The sequence below is a fragment of the Artibeus jamaicensis genome, unplaced genomic scaffold, assembly GCF_021234435.1.
Source record: "Artibeus jamaicensis isolate MK-2021 breed Jamaican fruit bat unplaced genomic scaffold, CSHL_Jam_final contig_588, whole genome shotgun sequence".
NCBI lineage: Eukaryota > Metazoa > Chordata > Mammalia > Chiroptera > Phyllostomidae > Artibeus > Artibeus jamaicensis.
This window is the reverse complement of record NW_026521895.1, coordinates 3,045,314-3,064,072: the sequence shown is the minus strand read 5'-3', so window position 1 is coordinate 3,064,072 and position 18,759 is coordinate 3,045,314. Positions and strand designations below refer to the sequence as shown.

The 18,759-nt window shown below is 33.6% G+C and overlaps 1 protein-coding gene across 2 annotated transcripts in view; it reads right to left on the bottom strand.

The window, feature by feature from the left end:
* STRN3 (striatin 3) overlaps positions 1-18,759 on the bottom strand; it is a 118,270-nt gene that overhangs the window by 5,641 nt on the left and 93,870 nt on the right. For both annotated transcript variants that reach the window (XM_037161630.2, XM_037161631.2), the window contains 7 exons: positions 14,548-14,681; positions 13,106-13,281; positions 12,915-12,962; positions 12,238-12,359; positions 7,747-7,914; positions 6,123-6,263; positions 1,745-1,852 (listed from right to left, as the gene is read on the bottom strand). In XM_037161630.2, coding sequence (XP_037017525.2) covers positions 1,745-1,852; positions 6,123-6,263; positions 7,747-7,914; positions 12,238-12,359; positions 12,915-12,962; positions 13,106-13,281; positions 14,548-14,681 — 897 coding nt within the window. The remainder of the gene's footprint in view (positions 1-1,744; positions 1,853-6,122; positions 6,264-7,746; positions 7,915-12,237; positions 12,360-12,914; positions 12,963-13,105; positions 13,282-14,547; positions 14,682-18,759) is intronic.

Below are 18,759 nucleotides of genomic sequence, written 5' to 3'. Positions count from 1 at the left end.
AAGCAAAGCTCAAACCCTCACTCTCTGAAGACTCCTTTATCCAGCAGGGTTCATGTTACTACATGTACGTGTAAGTGTTCACACCCACACACTCTATTTTCCCCAAACAGTAGGTCCCCAGAAAGCAGAAACCACATCTTATACATGACAGTAAGCAGTAAATGAATATAAAATGCTAAATATATTTGTTGTTAAAATCTAAATATTTATTGAACTCATTCATATTATGAGTTCTAAGTTTCAAATAAAAATTCAATATACAAATCCATTTGATAGAATAATATTCTGTTAACAATTTAGCCAACCAAAAATATCAGTTATGGGGATACTCTTATTTATCACATTTCAATGAATCAGCAATTTTTCAAAGGATTTCTTAGAAAACAATATATGTGAACACAATTTACCGTTTAACTTAACTCAGTGTTGTGTGTATGTGCCTGTGTGTGAAAGTGAGAGAGGTTGATTTAAAAAGAATTTTTCCATTGTTTAGAGGCCACTGCTTCAATTTTTTCACACTAAAGATAAGATACTAGACTACTAAAACAGAAATAACTAGACTACAGTAAACAGAAATAACAGAATTGGTAGAATTTATCTGAAAGACTATAGGCTCCTTATTTGTTAAGTAAAATTTTATTAGCACTTTTTTCCTGATTTCTGCCAGCAACACAGCTCTAGAGAAAGACTCATGGTTTACCTTTAATACACCCACTGAAATTCCTGAACCTTCCCTTACAAATGGAAATTTTTAATAGTAAAAAGGAATCTTTTAAGAAATACAGTAAAGGAAATTATCACTGTTCTTGCAGCAGAGGAAAATCTTTAAGCTTCATAAAATGTTCCAAGAATTGTTGATAAGGTGTTAAATTGAAAACATCCATATGAAAATGAATCGGCTTTCTTGTGAAATGCACTGTCCTATGAGCATCCACTCCCTTCTCAACCGTTCTGAGTTAAAAGGCACCTGGTCCATGAAAAGTGTTATTTGAACAAAGAAATTTACGTAAGATTTTAAAGACTAAAAATTACAACCATGTGCTATATAACCTTCAAAGCGAAACCTGTCTTCTGTTTTACTATCTTGCTTGATAATTGCTTGCCCTGCAATAATGTTGCAATTAAGATTTAAGTATCTTGATTGCAAGTCCTCCCATATCCCTGGTTTTACCTTCCCCCCAAACAAGCCTCTCTAGCAGTCAGACCTTCCCTGAGAGAAAGTGAACTGTTTTACGTCATATGAAGGTGATGACAGATGGAATGAGGGACCTTAAAGAAACCCTATGGCCACATTAATGTTTGATTTGGCTTCTAAATAAATGGTAAGTTTTCTGACAAGAACTGCAGGAAAGACAACAATAAAACAATTTCCACTATATCATCACTCCATCCACTGAGAAATAATTAAAAGAACATATTTGAAATGCCAACTACTAGAAAGACACCTCTTCTGCTATACTAAATCACAAAATATGAAGGGAAGAATTTCAAATGGAAAGATTTATATTTAACTGCTATGACATGAAAAATCATAATAGGTAGGCAAGGTATTATTTACATATTGAAGGATAAAACAAGATATATTATGAGTGTACTACATAACTAAAGCAAAAATCTGGGTTAAAAATGGTTTTACTTGGCAATTTTGAAGCCTAAAGTTAATATATCTTATATAAAAAAATACCACTTTTGATCACCTTAAATTTACAGAATTGTTTATATGAAAGAAAATAAGACAACTCACCCGTTTTATTATCAAAAAACTTGATGTGTCTATCTTCATGAGCAGTTATTGTAACAGGAAGCGTGGGATGACTTACTACTCTATTAATGTGATTACTGGATTGTAAATCTGAAAAATAACGGAAGATAATGCACTACAATTCAAACCTTCGGTCAGAAGCTGGATGATGACATTTTAAGTTCTTATAAAAATAAAAATGAAAGAAAGAAAAATAAAAGTTTTGGTTAAAACAAAAAAACCCCTCAGAACTAAAGCTAGGAATCTTGAGAGATAAAATTTCTTAAAAAATAAATGTTTAAGCTATCATGTCATATAATATGCACAGTATTAGGCTCAATATTAGAAAAAGTTTTAAGTGTTTTAATGTAGGTGGTTTAGAATTTTTACAAAACTTACTTTTAATAAACAGCCCATAAAAGAATTATAAGCATTTAAAAATATTCGTAAGTGATAATTAGATGTCTGTAAGGAACAATCTCCATCCTACCCATACTGACAAAAAACAAAGGACATTAAGCAAAAATTAATGTCCTTAGGAATGAGATCTTTTCCTTAGCACAGAGGGAGAACAGAGAAGAATTAAAATGATGGGAAAACATCATTAACATTACTAGACTTTAAGTAAATCAATCATTCCACAGACATAGGAACTCTTAACTGAACATAAACACACTGCAAAAAAATGCCCCCACGTAAGTGTGCGTGTGTGTGTGTGTGTGTAATTATGTGTTAAAGAGGAAGACAGGAACCAAGTGAAAAGACACTGGGAAAAACACTTCTTTGAATATTTATATGTTCTGTACTTCCTGGAGTATTTAAATGTTCTGCACGATAATGTTCTGCACAAAAACACTTCTTTGAGTATTTAAATGTTCTGCACAATAATTTTTTAAAAATCACAAAAAATCAGAAGTAAAATTAAACAAATGAACATAATGATATATCCAATTATAAACACAAATTTGTGGTATAAACACAAATCAACTAGATCAGTGATGTAAAGCACAGTAATTAGACTGCCCATCCCTGGTGGAATATACTCTAAGTACAAAGTATTTTCAGTAATTAAACTACTGGCAGTGGTGTTGGTATTATTATTTTTTCAAACAATTGTATGTGTACTGTGGGATAAATAAAATGAGAGATTCTGATGACTTTGCTGAAAACCAAGAGTTCTGGTATAGTTAAAATGAGGTTAAGACATAAAAAGCAATGAGATGATACTGAATTTGAATTAGAAGTACTTGTGTGAATTTATCAATTTTTAAAAATGTATTTATAGCTCTGTCCACTGAAAAGCCCAGGTCAATGACCAACTCAAGAGCTATGAAAACCATGAGGACCAACTCAATAGCCTAATAGTCTCTAAATGCCATTTTCCACTGAAAGAAACCATGGCTCTTCAGAGAAACAGCTGATTTCAGATCTGGGGCACAAATGAACTAGATGAACCTAGAAATCTATTGACGACTACCAGAGTCGTCTGAAAAGAACTCAGGAGGCAACTTGAATAAACTCCCACTGGCCAAAGATGAAACATCCTGAATAGCAATACAGATAATACCTGCCATAGACTGAAACACATCAAACACATTTATGTCCAAGAGAGATTATGATAATAAAAATTAACAACACCTAACAGACTCACTGGTTATCTACTGAGTCAGCCAGGGAAAACCTCATTATCATTATTATGAAAACTGGTAAATAAAGAGGGGAAAAATCTGTAATTTATCTTGCTTTTCCCTTTATAATCTAACTACAGAATAATTAAATTATTGATGTGGGTTTTTATAAGTATTCTAGCTTTAAAAAAATGGAGAGGTAATAATAGAATTAGAAAATCATTTTTAAACAAGTAGTGAGTTAATGGACCCAAGACTGAAAAGGTAAGAAGATACACAGACAATATTTACTTCTGATAAAGATTCACAAATTACTATAAAGTGGTCTTGCTAAAAGCATTAAAAAACTTTAAAGTGAAGACAAAAACACTGAACCTGATTTGAATAGGGCTCTGAAATATATAACCAAATTACAGGAAATAAAATGAACAGAGGAGCTTGTTAAATGATACCTCAAGTATGTAACTAGCAAAATATAGACTGTGAAAAACTCTACAGTCAAATTGTCCATTTTTTTCAATAAAAAAATGCAAGGGGCCCTGGCTGGTGTAGCTCAGTGGATTGAGCACGGGCCTGCGAACCAGACAATCGCGGTTCGATTCCCAGTCAGGGCACATGCCTAGGTTGCAGACCAGTTCCCTGCAGGCCAGTTCCCAGCAGAGGATGCACGAAAAGCAACCATACATTGATGTTTAAAAAAAAAAAAAATGCAAGGAAGCACAACATAGAAAATATAGTCAATAATGTTGTAATAACTATGTACAGTGCCAGGTGGGAAACTTAAAATACTGGAGGGGGGGACCACTCTGTAGAGTACGACTGTCTAACCACTATGCTGTACGCCTGAAACTAGTACAAAATAGAACTGAATGTAAACTGTAATTAAAAAATAAGTAAGAATTGGGGAAAGTGACTTAAAGCAGAGCGAGAGCTGAGCAAGGAGCACTGTTCCCTCTCTAACCTCTCCCTCAATACAGAGCTACAACTCAAGTGTGCTGCCCCACCCTGATGTGTTCCTAAGGCTCTGCCCCTTACAACATAACAGGTGCACCAAGATAAAAAAATATGGCTCAAATGAAAGAACAGATCGGAACTCCAGAAAAACAACTAAGTGACAAGGAGATAGCCTATCAGATGCAGAGTTCAGAACACTGGTAATCAGGATGTTCAAAGAAATGACAGTATGGCTGCAAAATAAAGGAAGAAGTGAAGGCAATGCAAAATGAAATAAAGAAAAATATACAGGGTAACAACAGTGAGGGAAAGACAGCCAGGACTCAAACCAACAATTTTGAACAAAAGGAAGAAATAAACATTCAACCAGAACAGAATAAAGAAACAATAATTTTTTTTTTAAATGAGGAGAGGCTGAGTAACCTTTAGGACAACTTTAAATTTTCCAACATCTGAATCACAGGGATGCCAGAAGAAGAGAAAAGGCAAGAAACTGAAAATTTATTTGAAAAAATTAATGAAGGAAAACTTCCCCATATGGTGAAGGAAACAGACATACATGTCCAGGAACTTCAAAGAGTTCTCCCAAAGAAGTTGGATCCAAAGAGGAACATACCAAGACGCGTCATATTTAAAAGGTCAAAGATCAAAGATGAGGAATCTTAAAATCACCAAAAGAAAAGAAGAGTTACTTACAAAGGAGTTCCTATAAAACTATTAGCTGATTTCTCAAAAGAAACCTTACAGGCAAGAAGGGACTCAAAAGTATTCCAAGTCATGAAAAGCAAGGACCCATATCCAAGATTGCTCTATTCAGCAAAGTTATCATTTAGAATGGGAGGGCAGATAAAGCGCTTCCCAGATAAGGTCAAGTTAAACGAATTCATCATTACCAATCCCCTTACTACCTGAATGTTAAAGGGTCTTATCTAAGAAAAAGAAGATCAAAACTATGAACAGTAAAATGACAACAAACTGACAACTATCAACAACAGATATGTGAAAAACAAAACCAAAAACAAACTAAGCAAACAACTAAAACAGGAACAGAATCACAGAAATGGCAATCACATGGAGGGTTACCAGTGGGGAGGGGGAGGGGGGAGACTAGAGAAAAAGGTACAGGAAATAAAAAGCATAATTGGTTAAGTACAAAATAGAAAGGGGGAGGTTAAGGGTAGTATAGAAAATGGAGAAGCTAAAGAACTTACATGTATGACACATGGACATGAACTAAGGGGGGGGGGGAGAATGCTGGAGGGAATGGGGTTACTAGGCAGAGTGGGGTAAAGGGGTAAAAAAAACTGGAGCAACTGCATAGCATAGTCAATAAAATATTCTTAAAAAATAAACATTTAAAAATGCAAGGGAAATAAGAAATGGAAGAGAAATCTACAGAAGAGACGTGAAAGACCTATCAGCCAATCATAATGTGAGGCCCTATTTGGACTCCTATTTAAATAAAGCGCAGAACACAAACCATAATCTCTACTTACAACACTGGCCATTTATACATAAATATAGGAGCTGCATTATTTTCACTAGTTCCGTATGTATTTCCTTTAAAAATTTAAAATTATTTCCCTTGCTTTCACCTTTATATTGCTCCATTTACTCCCGTGTCCTCATACCCACCCAACTTTAAAGCCTAATTTGAGGAAATAGCAGAAATAATGTAAATAAGTTCACTTACAACACATTGAAACTGTTTTTCCATCCTAAATTCAGAGAGTCAAAATGTGAAAATTAAAGTACCACCCTCCGTTGTATAAGTTTCAAAGAAACCCATGAAAACTTACCAGAATCCATCTGTGATGAAAGCATCACCAATGACTGTGATGTTTCTAAATCATAAATTACTGTACTACCAGTGTTGAAAGAGGTCACCATATGAGCTGGATCACACCCTATAAAGTCAACCGATGTAGGTATTCCATGCTCTGAAAGGAGCCGAAAGAGAGATGGTGTAAATACAATAATTTAGAAATCTCTGGCTCTCTAATTTGAAAAAAGGAATTCAAATATTATTTTTAAAATTTAAAAATTAATTTGAGAGAGAGAAGTATTAATGTGTCATTACACTTATTTATGAATTCATTGGCTATTCTTGTATGTGGCCTCACTGGGGATGGAACCTGCAACCTTGGTGTATCAGGATGATGCTTTAATCGCCTGCCCAGGCAGGGCTAAAATATTCTTGAAATTATGTTAATAATGAAAAACAGCAATTGTGTTAGGATGGTAAGTGGTAATAAGTAACCTTCCCTCAATTATTAAAAACCTTTTGTAACATTCTATTTAACATTGTAAGAAAAATATAGCTAGAGGGCTCTTAAAGTGAGAATAGATATATGTAAAAGTTACTTTCTACGCATTTTCGTGTAAAAGAGAAAAAAGCCCTGCATCAATCTTGGCCCACTTGAGAATTAAATTTCTTACTGTAAAATGACAAATCAGCATTTCACATCATTGTCTTGGGAGGCTATTTACCTGTCTGAGCCTATTAGCCTTATCAAGTAGCTAATACAAGTCCAAGTCTCAGATCTGTAAAAAGGGAATGTGGACTTTGGCATCAATCACGCAGTACTATCCCCTAAGTGGCCTGAGCAGCAATTTCTCTCTTTATATAATAAATTCAACTGGCCAGATGGATGCACAACTATATAAAGTCTGGAGTCAAGCAATTAATTACTTGAAGTTAGAAACAAATATCTAAATGAATTTTTGTCTCAACTCTTGTGCAATGAAAAAATTAGCAGAATTATTAAGGTAGCTAAGAAAACCAACAAAATTAAGCATAAACTATTCCTCTAAAATGTTCTAAAACCAAACATACTTTTAATAAAAATGTGAGATCTGATTTCTACAACTAACTTAAAAAATGAATTACAAAATAAGACCAATATAAGTATAAAAATATATGTAATATATTGTAACTGGCAAAACTAACAATGAATAAAGCCTTATTTGAAGGAAAAAATCTGAAATTATGCATGTAACTTAAGTTTGTACTTCCTAGTTATGGGTGCTATTTCAACGATTACAGCTAGATTTCTCAACCAGTGTGTTCATATATGGTTTGCAGGTATGCTCAAGATTGTGACCCCTTTGAGCAGGCAGAGAGCCTCATACTGTCCCTCTTAGTAGCCTCACTTGTCTACTCCATTGTTACATAAAAATAGTTTTACTTTTTCAATGGGTCATGTCCTAAAAAACGTAAAAAGAAGCACTGAACTACAGGATATACTTGCAAAGCGTCTTTCTTGTTCATAAAATGACAAAGTAAAAAGATTATCACAGGCTTTAAAATCTTTCAGTATATCTCCTGGAACAGCAAAGAAATAGTAAATCAACTGTTTGTCCTTTCTATCTTTTAAATTTTAAAAACAGTTAGCTTTTCTCATAGAAGCAAAAGTTACTTACCCTTGTTTCCATTGTAAGTGCAAATACATGGCAATTTTTCTTGTGGATTCCATAACCTAACAGTGCCATCTGCTGAACAAGACAGTAACTGATTTTTTATGCCACTATAAGCAAGACCCCAGACAGCATCTGTATGAGCAACTAAAGTGCCAGCTAGAACATTTGGCTCTGGGAAGAAGAAGAAAAAAACAACAATTAGCTAAAATCATTGTAAGTATATAAATATAACTTACCATATAATTAAGCATAAGACTGTACATACCAGCTATAAGAAGGTAAACCAAAGTGTATGCAATAGCCATCTCTTCTAAGTTGTGAAGTTACAGGTCATTTTTAACCCCTTCCCCAATATATTGTTGCATTTTTTTACAATTTTCTGTAAGGAACAATTTTTCTTTAAAAATGGCTTTACTGAGCTACAGTTTCCATCCCATACAATCAGCAATTGAAAGTGTACAATTCAGTGTTTTTTAGTAAATTCACAGAGTTGCGCCACCATCACCATACCAATTCTAGGGCACTTTCATCATTCATTTTCGGCATTCATTAGCCACTTCCTCCCAATTTCTCTCTGCCTTTCCACAGCTCTAGGCAACCCCTAGTCTATTTCAGTTCTACCAGTTTACCTATTCGGGACATTTCACGCAAGTGGCCCTTTTGTGACTGCTCCTTTCATTTGGTATACTAATTCCAAGGTTCATCCATGTTGTAGCATGTATCAGCACCTAATTCCTTTTTATTGTTGAATACTATTCCATGGTATGGATATACTACATTTTATTTATCTATTCATTACCTGATAGATGTGGTGGCTAATAACATTGTGCATCATTTGTCCTACAATCCTTTTGTCTAGTAAACTCTCACTTTACACAGATGTATGTTATCAACTCTGCAATTCTTACAGTTCCCAACCTCTTTGCCTTATGAATAACTGATTATCTTTCATAGTTCACTGAGAAAATATAGCACTGAAATAGAAAGTCCTCCCAATCTATAAACCTAGTGTTGAAAACCATCTTCTCTGTGCAGATATAAGTAAGGAATTGTCTTCTTTCTGAAAAGCTAATTGTATCAGATGTATTCTGGACTCTATTCAACTTATTAATTTGTTTTCATGGTTGACATCTCCCTACTACAAAAGCTCTCCTACTCCTTGGGATCCACAAGCAAACAAGTATGTTTCAGCATCTCTCAACCTAAACAAAAACCTTCATTAACCTTACATCACCCTTCTTCCAAACAGTAGAAAAAGCACAAAGTAATTTACCTCTCATTTACTCTCCAAATCACTCTAATATAGTTTCTTTCTTTTTTTTTTAAAGATTTTATTTATTTATTTTTAGAGAGGAAGGGAAGGAGAGAAGGAGAGAAATATCAATGTATGGTTGCCTCTTGTGTGTCCCCTGCAGGGAACCGGCCCGCAACCCAGGCATGTGCCCTGACTGGGAATGGAACCATGATCGTGTTGTTCGCAGACCTGCACTCAATTCATTGAGCTATGCCAGCCAGGGCCTCTAATGTAGTTTCTGATACCATCACCACAATAACCCTTGCTAAAATCACCAATGATAAACTCTTCTATCAAATTTCATAAAATTTTTTCTTTCATATTCTCATTTGCTTTTCACCCTCAGTGTACGCCTTGATAGGTTACCCAGAGGTCCCTCTACCCTCTGGTTTTAGCCACAGCATCTCTCTCTGTCTGGCCAAGATGTGGGGGACCTATTTTGTCCCATATAAAGAGGAATCTTTCTATCCTCATATCATCAGACCTCTCAGCAACACTTGATTCAGTGTAATCTGCTTCTTTCTTCTCAAAATGGTTTCTTCTTTTGGTACGTTTTAATTAATCCCATACTCTCCTGCACGTCCTCTAACTTTAAAGGTTAGTATGTTCTCTGTTTCCTTTGTTGGCATTCTTGCTGGCTACTCTCCCAATGTCAGAGCTCCTTCTCCTACCCTATACAACACATTCTGTATTATACCATCCATTCTCACATCTTAATATTAATATTAGCTGTATGGTGTTGCCATTTCTTAACATGCCTAAAAAACAAATCTATCATCTTTTATCTTCTCACATCTCTTCTGTCCCCATTTCAATAAAATGCTATCCCATAACTCAATTGTTCATATTAAAAAGTGGTGATGAAAATATTCTGCATTAGAAATTGGTAATGGTTGCACAATCCTTTGAATACAGTAAAAATTACTGAACCGTATACTTCAAAAGGGTAAATTTTATTAATTATGAATTGTATCTCCATAAAGCTATTAAAAAATAAACAACGAAATCAAAGAGTCACTGATCCATTACTTCACCCACTCAATCCAGTTATCAATAGATTCTATTGTTTCCTACCTCCCCAATATGTCTTAAACCCATTTCTCTCCAACTGCTCTGCTACCCATTGCTTTGCCATCACTTCAGTCTCAGCAACATCATCTGTCATCTATTCTACTGGTCCACTACGTTATAACTTTACACTACAACATTAAATTTGTATTCCTCCATCCACTCCTCCCTTTATGTACTTTCAACAGCCAGAGTCACTATTTTAAACACTACATTTACAGGTCACTTCCTGGCTTAAAATTCTTTACGGTAGTCCCACCTTATCCATGAGGGATATACTCCAAGACCCCAGTGGATACTTGAAACCCAGTGGATGTTTGGTACGGATAGTACCAAACTCTATATACATACCTATGATAGTTACTTTATAAATTAGGCATATTAAGAGATTAACAACAATAAAGTGTAGAACAACTATTATAATATATTACAATAAATGATGGGATATAGCCTCTCCCAGCAATCTAGCAGAAATTTCTTTTCTTTTTTTTTTGGTAGGCTGCAGATTTAATAAGCAAGGAAATTTACCTAAAAGGCTTATTTTGAGTGGCAGCAAGACAAGTAGACTCTTAAGTGTATATAGAAACCTTAACTGAGTTCAGTAATGTGTTCAATCCAGTTAGTCTCAACAATGCCTTATTCTTTTAAGGCTACATCCTAAAAAATGGCTCTTAACGTGAAAACAAACAGTAGGCAAAACATAGTTTCTAAGGACAGGGGAGGGGATAGGGTGCCTCTAACTGCCTGGGTCCAGCACAAGCACAGGTTTTTTCCTTCTTTACAATTTCATGGATAGGTGACCTGTTCTTACTAGAGACTTTAGTGCCTGGGTATTTTTCTTCCCCTTTAAGTGAAAAGGTGAAATTTTTTGACCCACTAGGCATATCCAAATTGCCAGCATCAATACTCTTGTGCTTCAGGGCCATTATTTAGTAAAATAAGGGTTATTGGAACATAAGCACTGCCATACCAAGAGTGACCTGATAACCACGGTGGACAGGTAATGTATACAGCGTGGATATGCTGAACAACAACAAAAAAAAATTCATGTCTAGGGCAGGATGGAACAAGATGCTGCTCAATTTCATCATACTACTAGAACAGATGCAATGTAAAACTGGTGAACTGTTTAGTTGAGAAATTTTCCATTTAACATTTTTGGGCTGCGGCTGACCTTGGGTAACTGAAGATGCAGAAAGCACCCTTTTACCCTTTAGATTTTGGGTTTAATGGCACTATTTTAGATAACACCTAAAGAAGATCCTACCTGTTACTGGCTCTCAGAATACTGTATCTTCATAGCACTTATCACAGTTTATAACAGGAGACTCCACCCCCTTGCTTATCTGCTTAATGTCTCTTTTTTAGGCTATATTTTATGTCTCCTTAATTCTGCAGTAGACATTATAACAGGAGACTCCACCCCCTTGCTTATCTGCTTAATGTCTCTTTTTTCATCAGGCTCATTCTTATTTCTTGATGTACTCCTTAACACTAAATCTGGCAAAGTTAGGCACCAAGCATACGTTAAATATGAACAACAAAGAGCTGAAGTTCTTGTTAAATGAACCATCCACTAAGTAGACCACTATTTACCTAATCATTCTCATAATAATATTTTGTTTTAATTTTTTATAATTACAAACAATGCCCTTTAAATATATTTGAATATATGTACAGGTATTGCTGTATGACAGATTCTACAAGTGGCATCTGTAAGTTTTTTTTAAATAAAAAATTTTTTTGTTCTCAAAAAGCTGTGCCAATACACGTCCTTACTGTCCCTATTTGTTTCTGTTGTCTTCTGTTAAATACGTTTGAACTACACACACTATTTAAGTTTAAAAGATTGTTCCTTATATTAAATTTTATTCTATTCTCATAAATAGTACTGAAATGAATCTTAATTAATAATAGGTTTTTAATTTTTAGATGCCACAGAGAAAAAACCAACTTACAGGTTTAAATACTCATAGCATATATCTTAATTGTTCTCTTTAATAAAGCAAATTACTGATAAATGGAATAATTAAACAAGGAAATTAATACGTCATAAAACCAGCTTATAGGTGAGGTATTTACTTTTGCCAGCTCCATTCACTTAAAGAAGCATGTTTTGAACCTTTACTTACCATATGTATCATATGGATCCACATTAGGGCTAGGCATATTCCACCATTGGATGGTTGCATCAATACCACCACTAAAACACTGTTCTCCATTAGAACTAATAGCTAATGATAGAACAGGACCACTATTATAAGAAAGAAGAAAAAAATTACTTATAAAGCTTACAAAGAAATTCACATCCACATCCCCCAACCTCTGAATTTGTGTGGTATCTAAAAACTGTTTAAGGTAAATGTGCACTTGAATAGTACCAATCATATTCTCCTAATACAATGATTAATTAAATAAAATATTATTCTATTCTAATACAAAGCAAACATTATTACAATTTTATAATATTTGTGGGTTGATTAGTAATAGTTAACAGGTGACAGTTAATAGCTGACAGGTGTGGCTCAGCTGGGTGGAGCGTCACCCCATGAACTGAAAGGTCACAGGTCTAATTCTGGTCAGGCAGGGACAGGCCTGGAGTGTGGGTCTGCTCCCCAGCTGGGGTGCGTGCAAGAGGCGATTGATTGGTGTTTCTCTCTCACATTGATGTTTTTCTTCCTCTTTGTTTCTCCCTCCCTTTCCCTCTCTTTAAAAGCAATGAAAAACATCCTTGGGTGAGAATTTTAAAAAAAATTAATAGTTAACAATAACTATCTTGTTAATTAAGTTCTAATTCAATAAAACTTACCTGTGGGCCCTGAATGTATAGATAGGCTCCACATCTAAAGAGGCACTCCTGAAAGAGAGGGGAAAAAAGAGTGGAGGAAAAGAAGGCAATTAAATAACTATAAACCACTGTTTGATATTCAAGAGGCATTAGTTAAGACTGGCAAATCTGGAGAAAAAAAAAACACCACAGGCTGACATTAAAACACTTACTTTTTGGCAGGAACTGTTTTTTGCAAGTTCCAAAGTTTCAGAGTATGGTCCTCAGAGGCAGTAACCAGCACAGGTTCTACAGGATGAAAAGCTAGTGCCCGGACCCCATCAAAATGGCTACGTAGTGTATACTTGGGGTTCCACGTCTTTCGAAAGGCATCTTTATTGGCAGGCAACTAAAAAGAAAGAACACAATAGTGATAAAAGTAGTAAATTGATAGGCATGTAGAATGTTTGTTTTGGTGTGTTTAAAACATATATTTAAAACTGCTTCACTAAAATGTTCAGTACAAATTTCATGTACCTTAAAAACTTTATAATAAATCTTCATTTAATAAAAACTAAGAATAATAATTTCATTAGCTTTCAAATACTTAGACCAAATGGAGTCCCTTAATCTGTTTTACCTAATTATTAAGTTACACCCAAAAGTCCCATTAAATGTCAGAAGAGAATAGCAAAAAACACTACCATGCTGCAATACCTTACACGAAAACATTATTATATAAATTACCATCCTAAATCCAAGGGTACAATATTAATAATACAGATGTCATTTAGAAAATTAGCAATGTGAAGTTATTAAAGATACTTTCCAAAAGTGTGAACTAAAGACACTTTAAAAATATTTTCATTATTATTGTTATTGATAAGAGGTTAATTTTTAAATCTTTATTCCTCCATCTGTAAAAACGAACTGTGAAACCTCTTCCAAAATAGTCCATAAGTAGTTCCTTATGTACTTTAAAAATATTAATAATAATAATCCAGCCCACTAAGGCTGATGTCTCTAAAAAGCAAGTTAACATTAGAATGAATTTGTTTAAAAAAAAATGAAAATATTAATTTGCTAAAAAACTGCAACTTCATTAATGCACAATCTAAACAAGTATAGTTAACTCTCAATTGAGTGTTTGTTGTCTATGAAGCTTAATCCAAAACTAGTTTTACCCTCGAACACTGTCCTGCCCATCTCCTCCCATCCTCTCTCCATGTCTCAAATGAAGGACTAAAAATCAGGAAATGGCAACAAACTAACATTATCCTTAAGAAAATTAAAGTTCAAAAACAAAATATGTTTTTTTAAAGAAGTTCCTGAAGGCAAATAAGTGATTCAGGTTATCTATTTTTCTCTTAACACCAAAATATGGTTTGAGTAAATAATTGAGAGTTGACTACTCAAGATATTTATTGACCAGTATTTTAAAGTAATCAATCATCCCAAACTCCTAACTAATCCACCACAATGCCTAAGAAAACTTTAAATACCGCAAAGAAACTAGTTATAAAAGAAAACTACATGTCACTTCAAATCAAGATATTGACACACTTAAACTTATCTTTTTTCCATGCACCTTGACATTAATTGTTTTATAAGTGTTTCCAAAAATAAGGAGCCTTCTATTAAATCATTAAAAAATTAAAAATAAAACTGCACTTACATCATAACTATAGTCTGCATCATTTGTTACCGTCAAGTCTGCAAGGTCTCCAAGGCCCAGTACACTTAACAAAACATCATCAGAACCCATAATAAATGATTTGCCTCCTCCAGATGGAAACGTTATTGGTTCAGCTATAAAGAACAAAACCGCTTCTTAAATGCTGAAAAATCATACAGTACAAGACAATATTGTGGGGGAAATGTAAGCACTTAACAGTTATAATACAGTAATATAATTTTTATTTCCCACTTCCCTCATTTCTTCCACTCAAAAAAATCCTATTACCTAATAATAAATAAATTTATTTAAAAACTGCAACATAATCTTCCACAAATAAATGTATGGTAAATCTATCATTCCAGGGTGAGAGATGGGGCACAAAGCGTTGTCTATTTAAATCACTTATCACTTTGGTACAATTATAAGTAGAGTATTTTTTAAATGTTATAAATTGTTGAGAAGTCTTTTTGCTTTGCATCATATTAGCTTAGAAGTGCTACGTATTCTAGTCCACGGTAAAAATTAATATAAACATTCAAATTAAATGGTCTCTATCTGTATACAGTGTATTTCATTTCATTTCATTTAAATGAAGGCTTAAATTGCTCAGATTCCTCCAGTAACAGCAAATGGGCTAGAAAGAGGGCAGTTCTACAACCAACAATGTCAATTTCCTTTCTTTAAAGGTTAATCCATGTGATATTTAGAATGCCTTCCAGTTTCCAAGCTTTAATTTTAACTGTTTTAACTTTCCTTTTATTTACATACTTATAAAGTACACAAGTCACTGTTACAAAATAACTCAACATACCAAAACACTTAAAAAGGAAACATTTTATTAAAAAATCAAGCTAATTATCCATTTTCAAAAATTCCTATGAATAATGATATAAACTTTATACACTAAAGCAAATAAAAACAGGAATAATGAAATTTGTCAGTCATCATTAATACTACTGAAAATAATTGAGAAGACACTATAGAAGTCAACTTTTCCTAGATATATACTGCAAAAATAAATTTCACCTATATTTAGAATATCTTAATTTATTATTTTTAAAGTAAGCTATAGTATCAAAATACACTACATAATTTGACTCAAATCAGGTCCTACACAGCACTGCTAAAATGAAGCTGTGAGTCAGCAAGCGATCTAGAGTAAATCTGATAGAAAATATACATAAGGATACTAGTAGTATTTAATCTTTCCAATGATTACTGAATCTGAGTATGTGTAGCACTGATCCTTCCTACCAATATCTAGTAGGCAATAACTGGTAATACCAAAGCATCTAAGAACAAGAAAATCAATCACTTGAAATTATGTTTAAGAACAATTATATAAAATTCTTTGATAATATCCATTATAAGCATTTTTAGCAAGTATAAGGACATATTTTTCTTTTAAATCCATAATTTGTTTATAAGGCAAGTTAGCACAAAATGCCACAATTCCTCCCACTCACAATTTTACACTCAGTAACAAAAATCTTGATAAGAACCTAATAAAATAACTTTAACATAGTAACAAATTATTTTGCATTATTACATATCCCTTTAACAGAGATATTTCTGATCAGCTGTTGATCAATTTAGGGGCATGTGAAGGAAAGTGCCTGAGCTATATATGGGCTAGTTTTATTGGAGTATAAGGTTTAACTGCATTAAGCAAGAAGTTAGTATTTATACTCATTTCTAATTAGTTATATGACTACATTTCTCTATATATACATACATGTATTTATATATAGCAAGCTATGCTGCTTCCCTTAGTACTCATTAAACATATATATGAAAAAAACCTTTTAAGGTACATTTTGACTTTCCATAATCACCCATCACCACTGTGGATGTGATAATCACAGTAAATAATCAATTTATGTGCCCTGTTTCCTTGTTGAGATAATTAATTTGTATTCTATAAATTCATTTTATTGTTAATATAATCACTTATAGTAATTATCTTACATAATCATAAAAATATTAGCAATTCAATAAAAATAAAATTACTATAAGAAGTTTTTAATGATGAAAATTATGACACTTTAGTAACAGCCTAAGAGGTTTCATCAAGCAATTAAAAAATACTATTATCATACTTCAGGGTCTATAAAATGGGATCTTACAACAAGGTCCTTTTTGTACTTTTGTAATAAATCCTCCTTTTATAAAAATATATTTTTTAAAGATTTTATTTATTTATCTTTAGAGAGGAAGGGAAGGAGAGAGGGAGAGAAACACCAATGTATAGTTGCCTCTCGTGAGTCCCCTGCTGGGAACTGGCCTGCAACCCAGGCATGTGCCCTGACTGGGAATTGAACTGTGGTTGCTTGATTCCCAGGCCCGCGCCCAATCCACTGAGCTATACCAGCCAGGGCAAATCCTCCTTTTTATGGACACTAATGACCAATGTAACCCTGTAGTTTACATATCGAACTCTTCTCCAATCTAGAGAACACAGCCCAATAACTGGTGCCAATTTATACCAGTGTCGACATGGTATTATCTTAAGCCTTTGCTAAAAATAGCCTGAAAGACTGTAATGCAGAACTTTCTCTCTTTTAAAACATATATTTTTCTTTATGAAATGAGGTATGACATTGACTGCAATAAGAAACTGTGAAGGTTCCACTAAAGCAAGAGATTATGAACTCTAATATCCCTTAGCTCTACAAAGAAGTAGAATTTGCATCTTTTAAAATATATTCTAAAATTTATCGGTAAGTGCAATGAGTTTTGTGCTGATCTCCCCATCTCTACTTCCTTCCACCATTACGAGTTAGATCACTGACTTACATCCCTAAAAAGCACACACACATCAATCAGCACACAGGGCTCTAAAATGATTTAAGTATAAAATCTGCAGTTGTAAATGTACAACACAAACTACAAAAATTTCAGCATGTTTGCCTCTACATTATTTGGTAAAACAGACCAAAAGCTGAAGAAGCTAAACCACCTGAAATTCATAATATAAAATAATAGAGTTGATACGTGCATTTTAGAAAATACTTCCAGATGTAAAACAGTAAACTACATCAACAGTAGAAAAGAGATATGGAAAAATCAAGAGACTGTCTTTACTTTTCATGCTTTAATGTTTGATTATTTCTCACTATACTCTGTGATTTTCATAACTGAAATGCAGATATTGATAAGGGGAAAAGGCAAAATTATTTAACTTTACCTGTAAGAAAAATGTGCTACTAGAGAATTCTAAAGAGAACAGGATATATTAAATAATTTTTGATTGGTGCATCAAACAAATTTACATAGCAAAAGCAGGAACATCAATGAAATTCAACCTGTGTGTCAAACTGTTACATAATGAATTATCTTAAAAATATCTTATATATCACAAAAAAGCCTTTGGTAAGAATTCAGTCTCATTACTTAGAATTCTAACTATCTGGACCTAGAACTATAAATTACTGAAGTATGCCTATTTATCTCCAGCTAAAGTCAATTTTGGAAAAAATAAGCCTAAGTAGTATTTTAATTTCCTACACATTTCTCATTTCATTACCAAGTAGTATATACATGGTAGCAAGTTAAAGAATAATGATGCTTCCTTATTCTAACTTTAAATCTGTGATTTTCCTGTTACTAAATCTGTAATCTAAAGTTAGATTTCTGAGATGTACTCTGAATTGACCTCTGTGATAGAAACAATTTTCTCTAATATTAAAAACAGAAACAAAACATAAAAACATAAAAAGCCAAAAATTTCAAAAATCCCTAAGACAATTTAATTACATAATGACCTTTCCCAACATATTATCTGAGTATCATTTAAGAGGACCTTCAGCACTTTAAAAGACTTGCAAATTTACAATATTAAGGAAATTTGACTTGGAATTAAGGTCGTCTGCAATGTGAATAAAATGACAGCCAAATTTTGTTCATTCTAGTAGAGGATGACCTAGACTGACTAATGATCCTGAAAGGAGGTGGGGCAGGTCAGCTATGATGTCATGGAGTGTTGTCCTGTTGACCCCTGTATATTAATGTCAGCAGTAGGGGTTCACTTAATGGCTACCCTTTGACTTGCTCGCTCAAGTAAATTGGTTACTGAAACCAATTTACTAACAACACAAGATTTTAAAGAAGTTCCACTTACAAAGATGTCAGATAATTGAAGATGTCTTCAATTTTCCATGTCATCCCTCAAAATACTACAATGACTTAAGTATTTAAAATATTCACTAT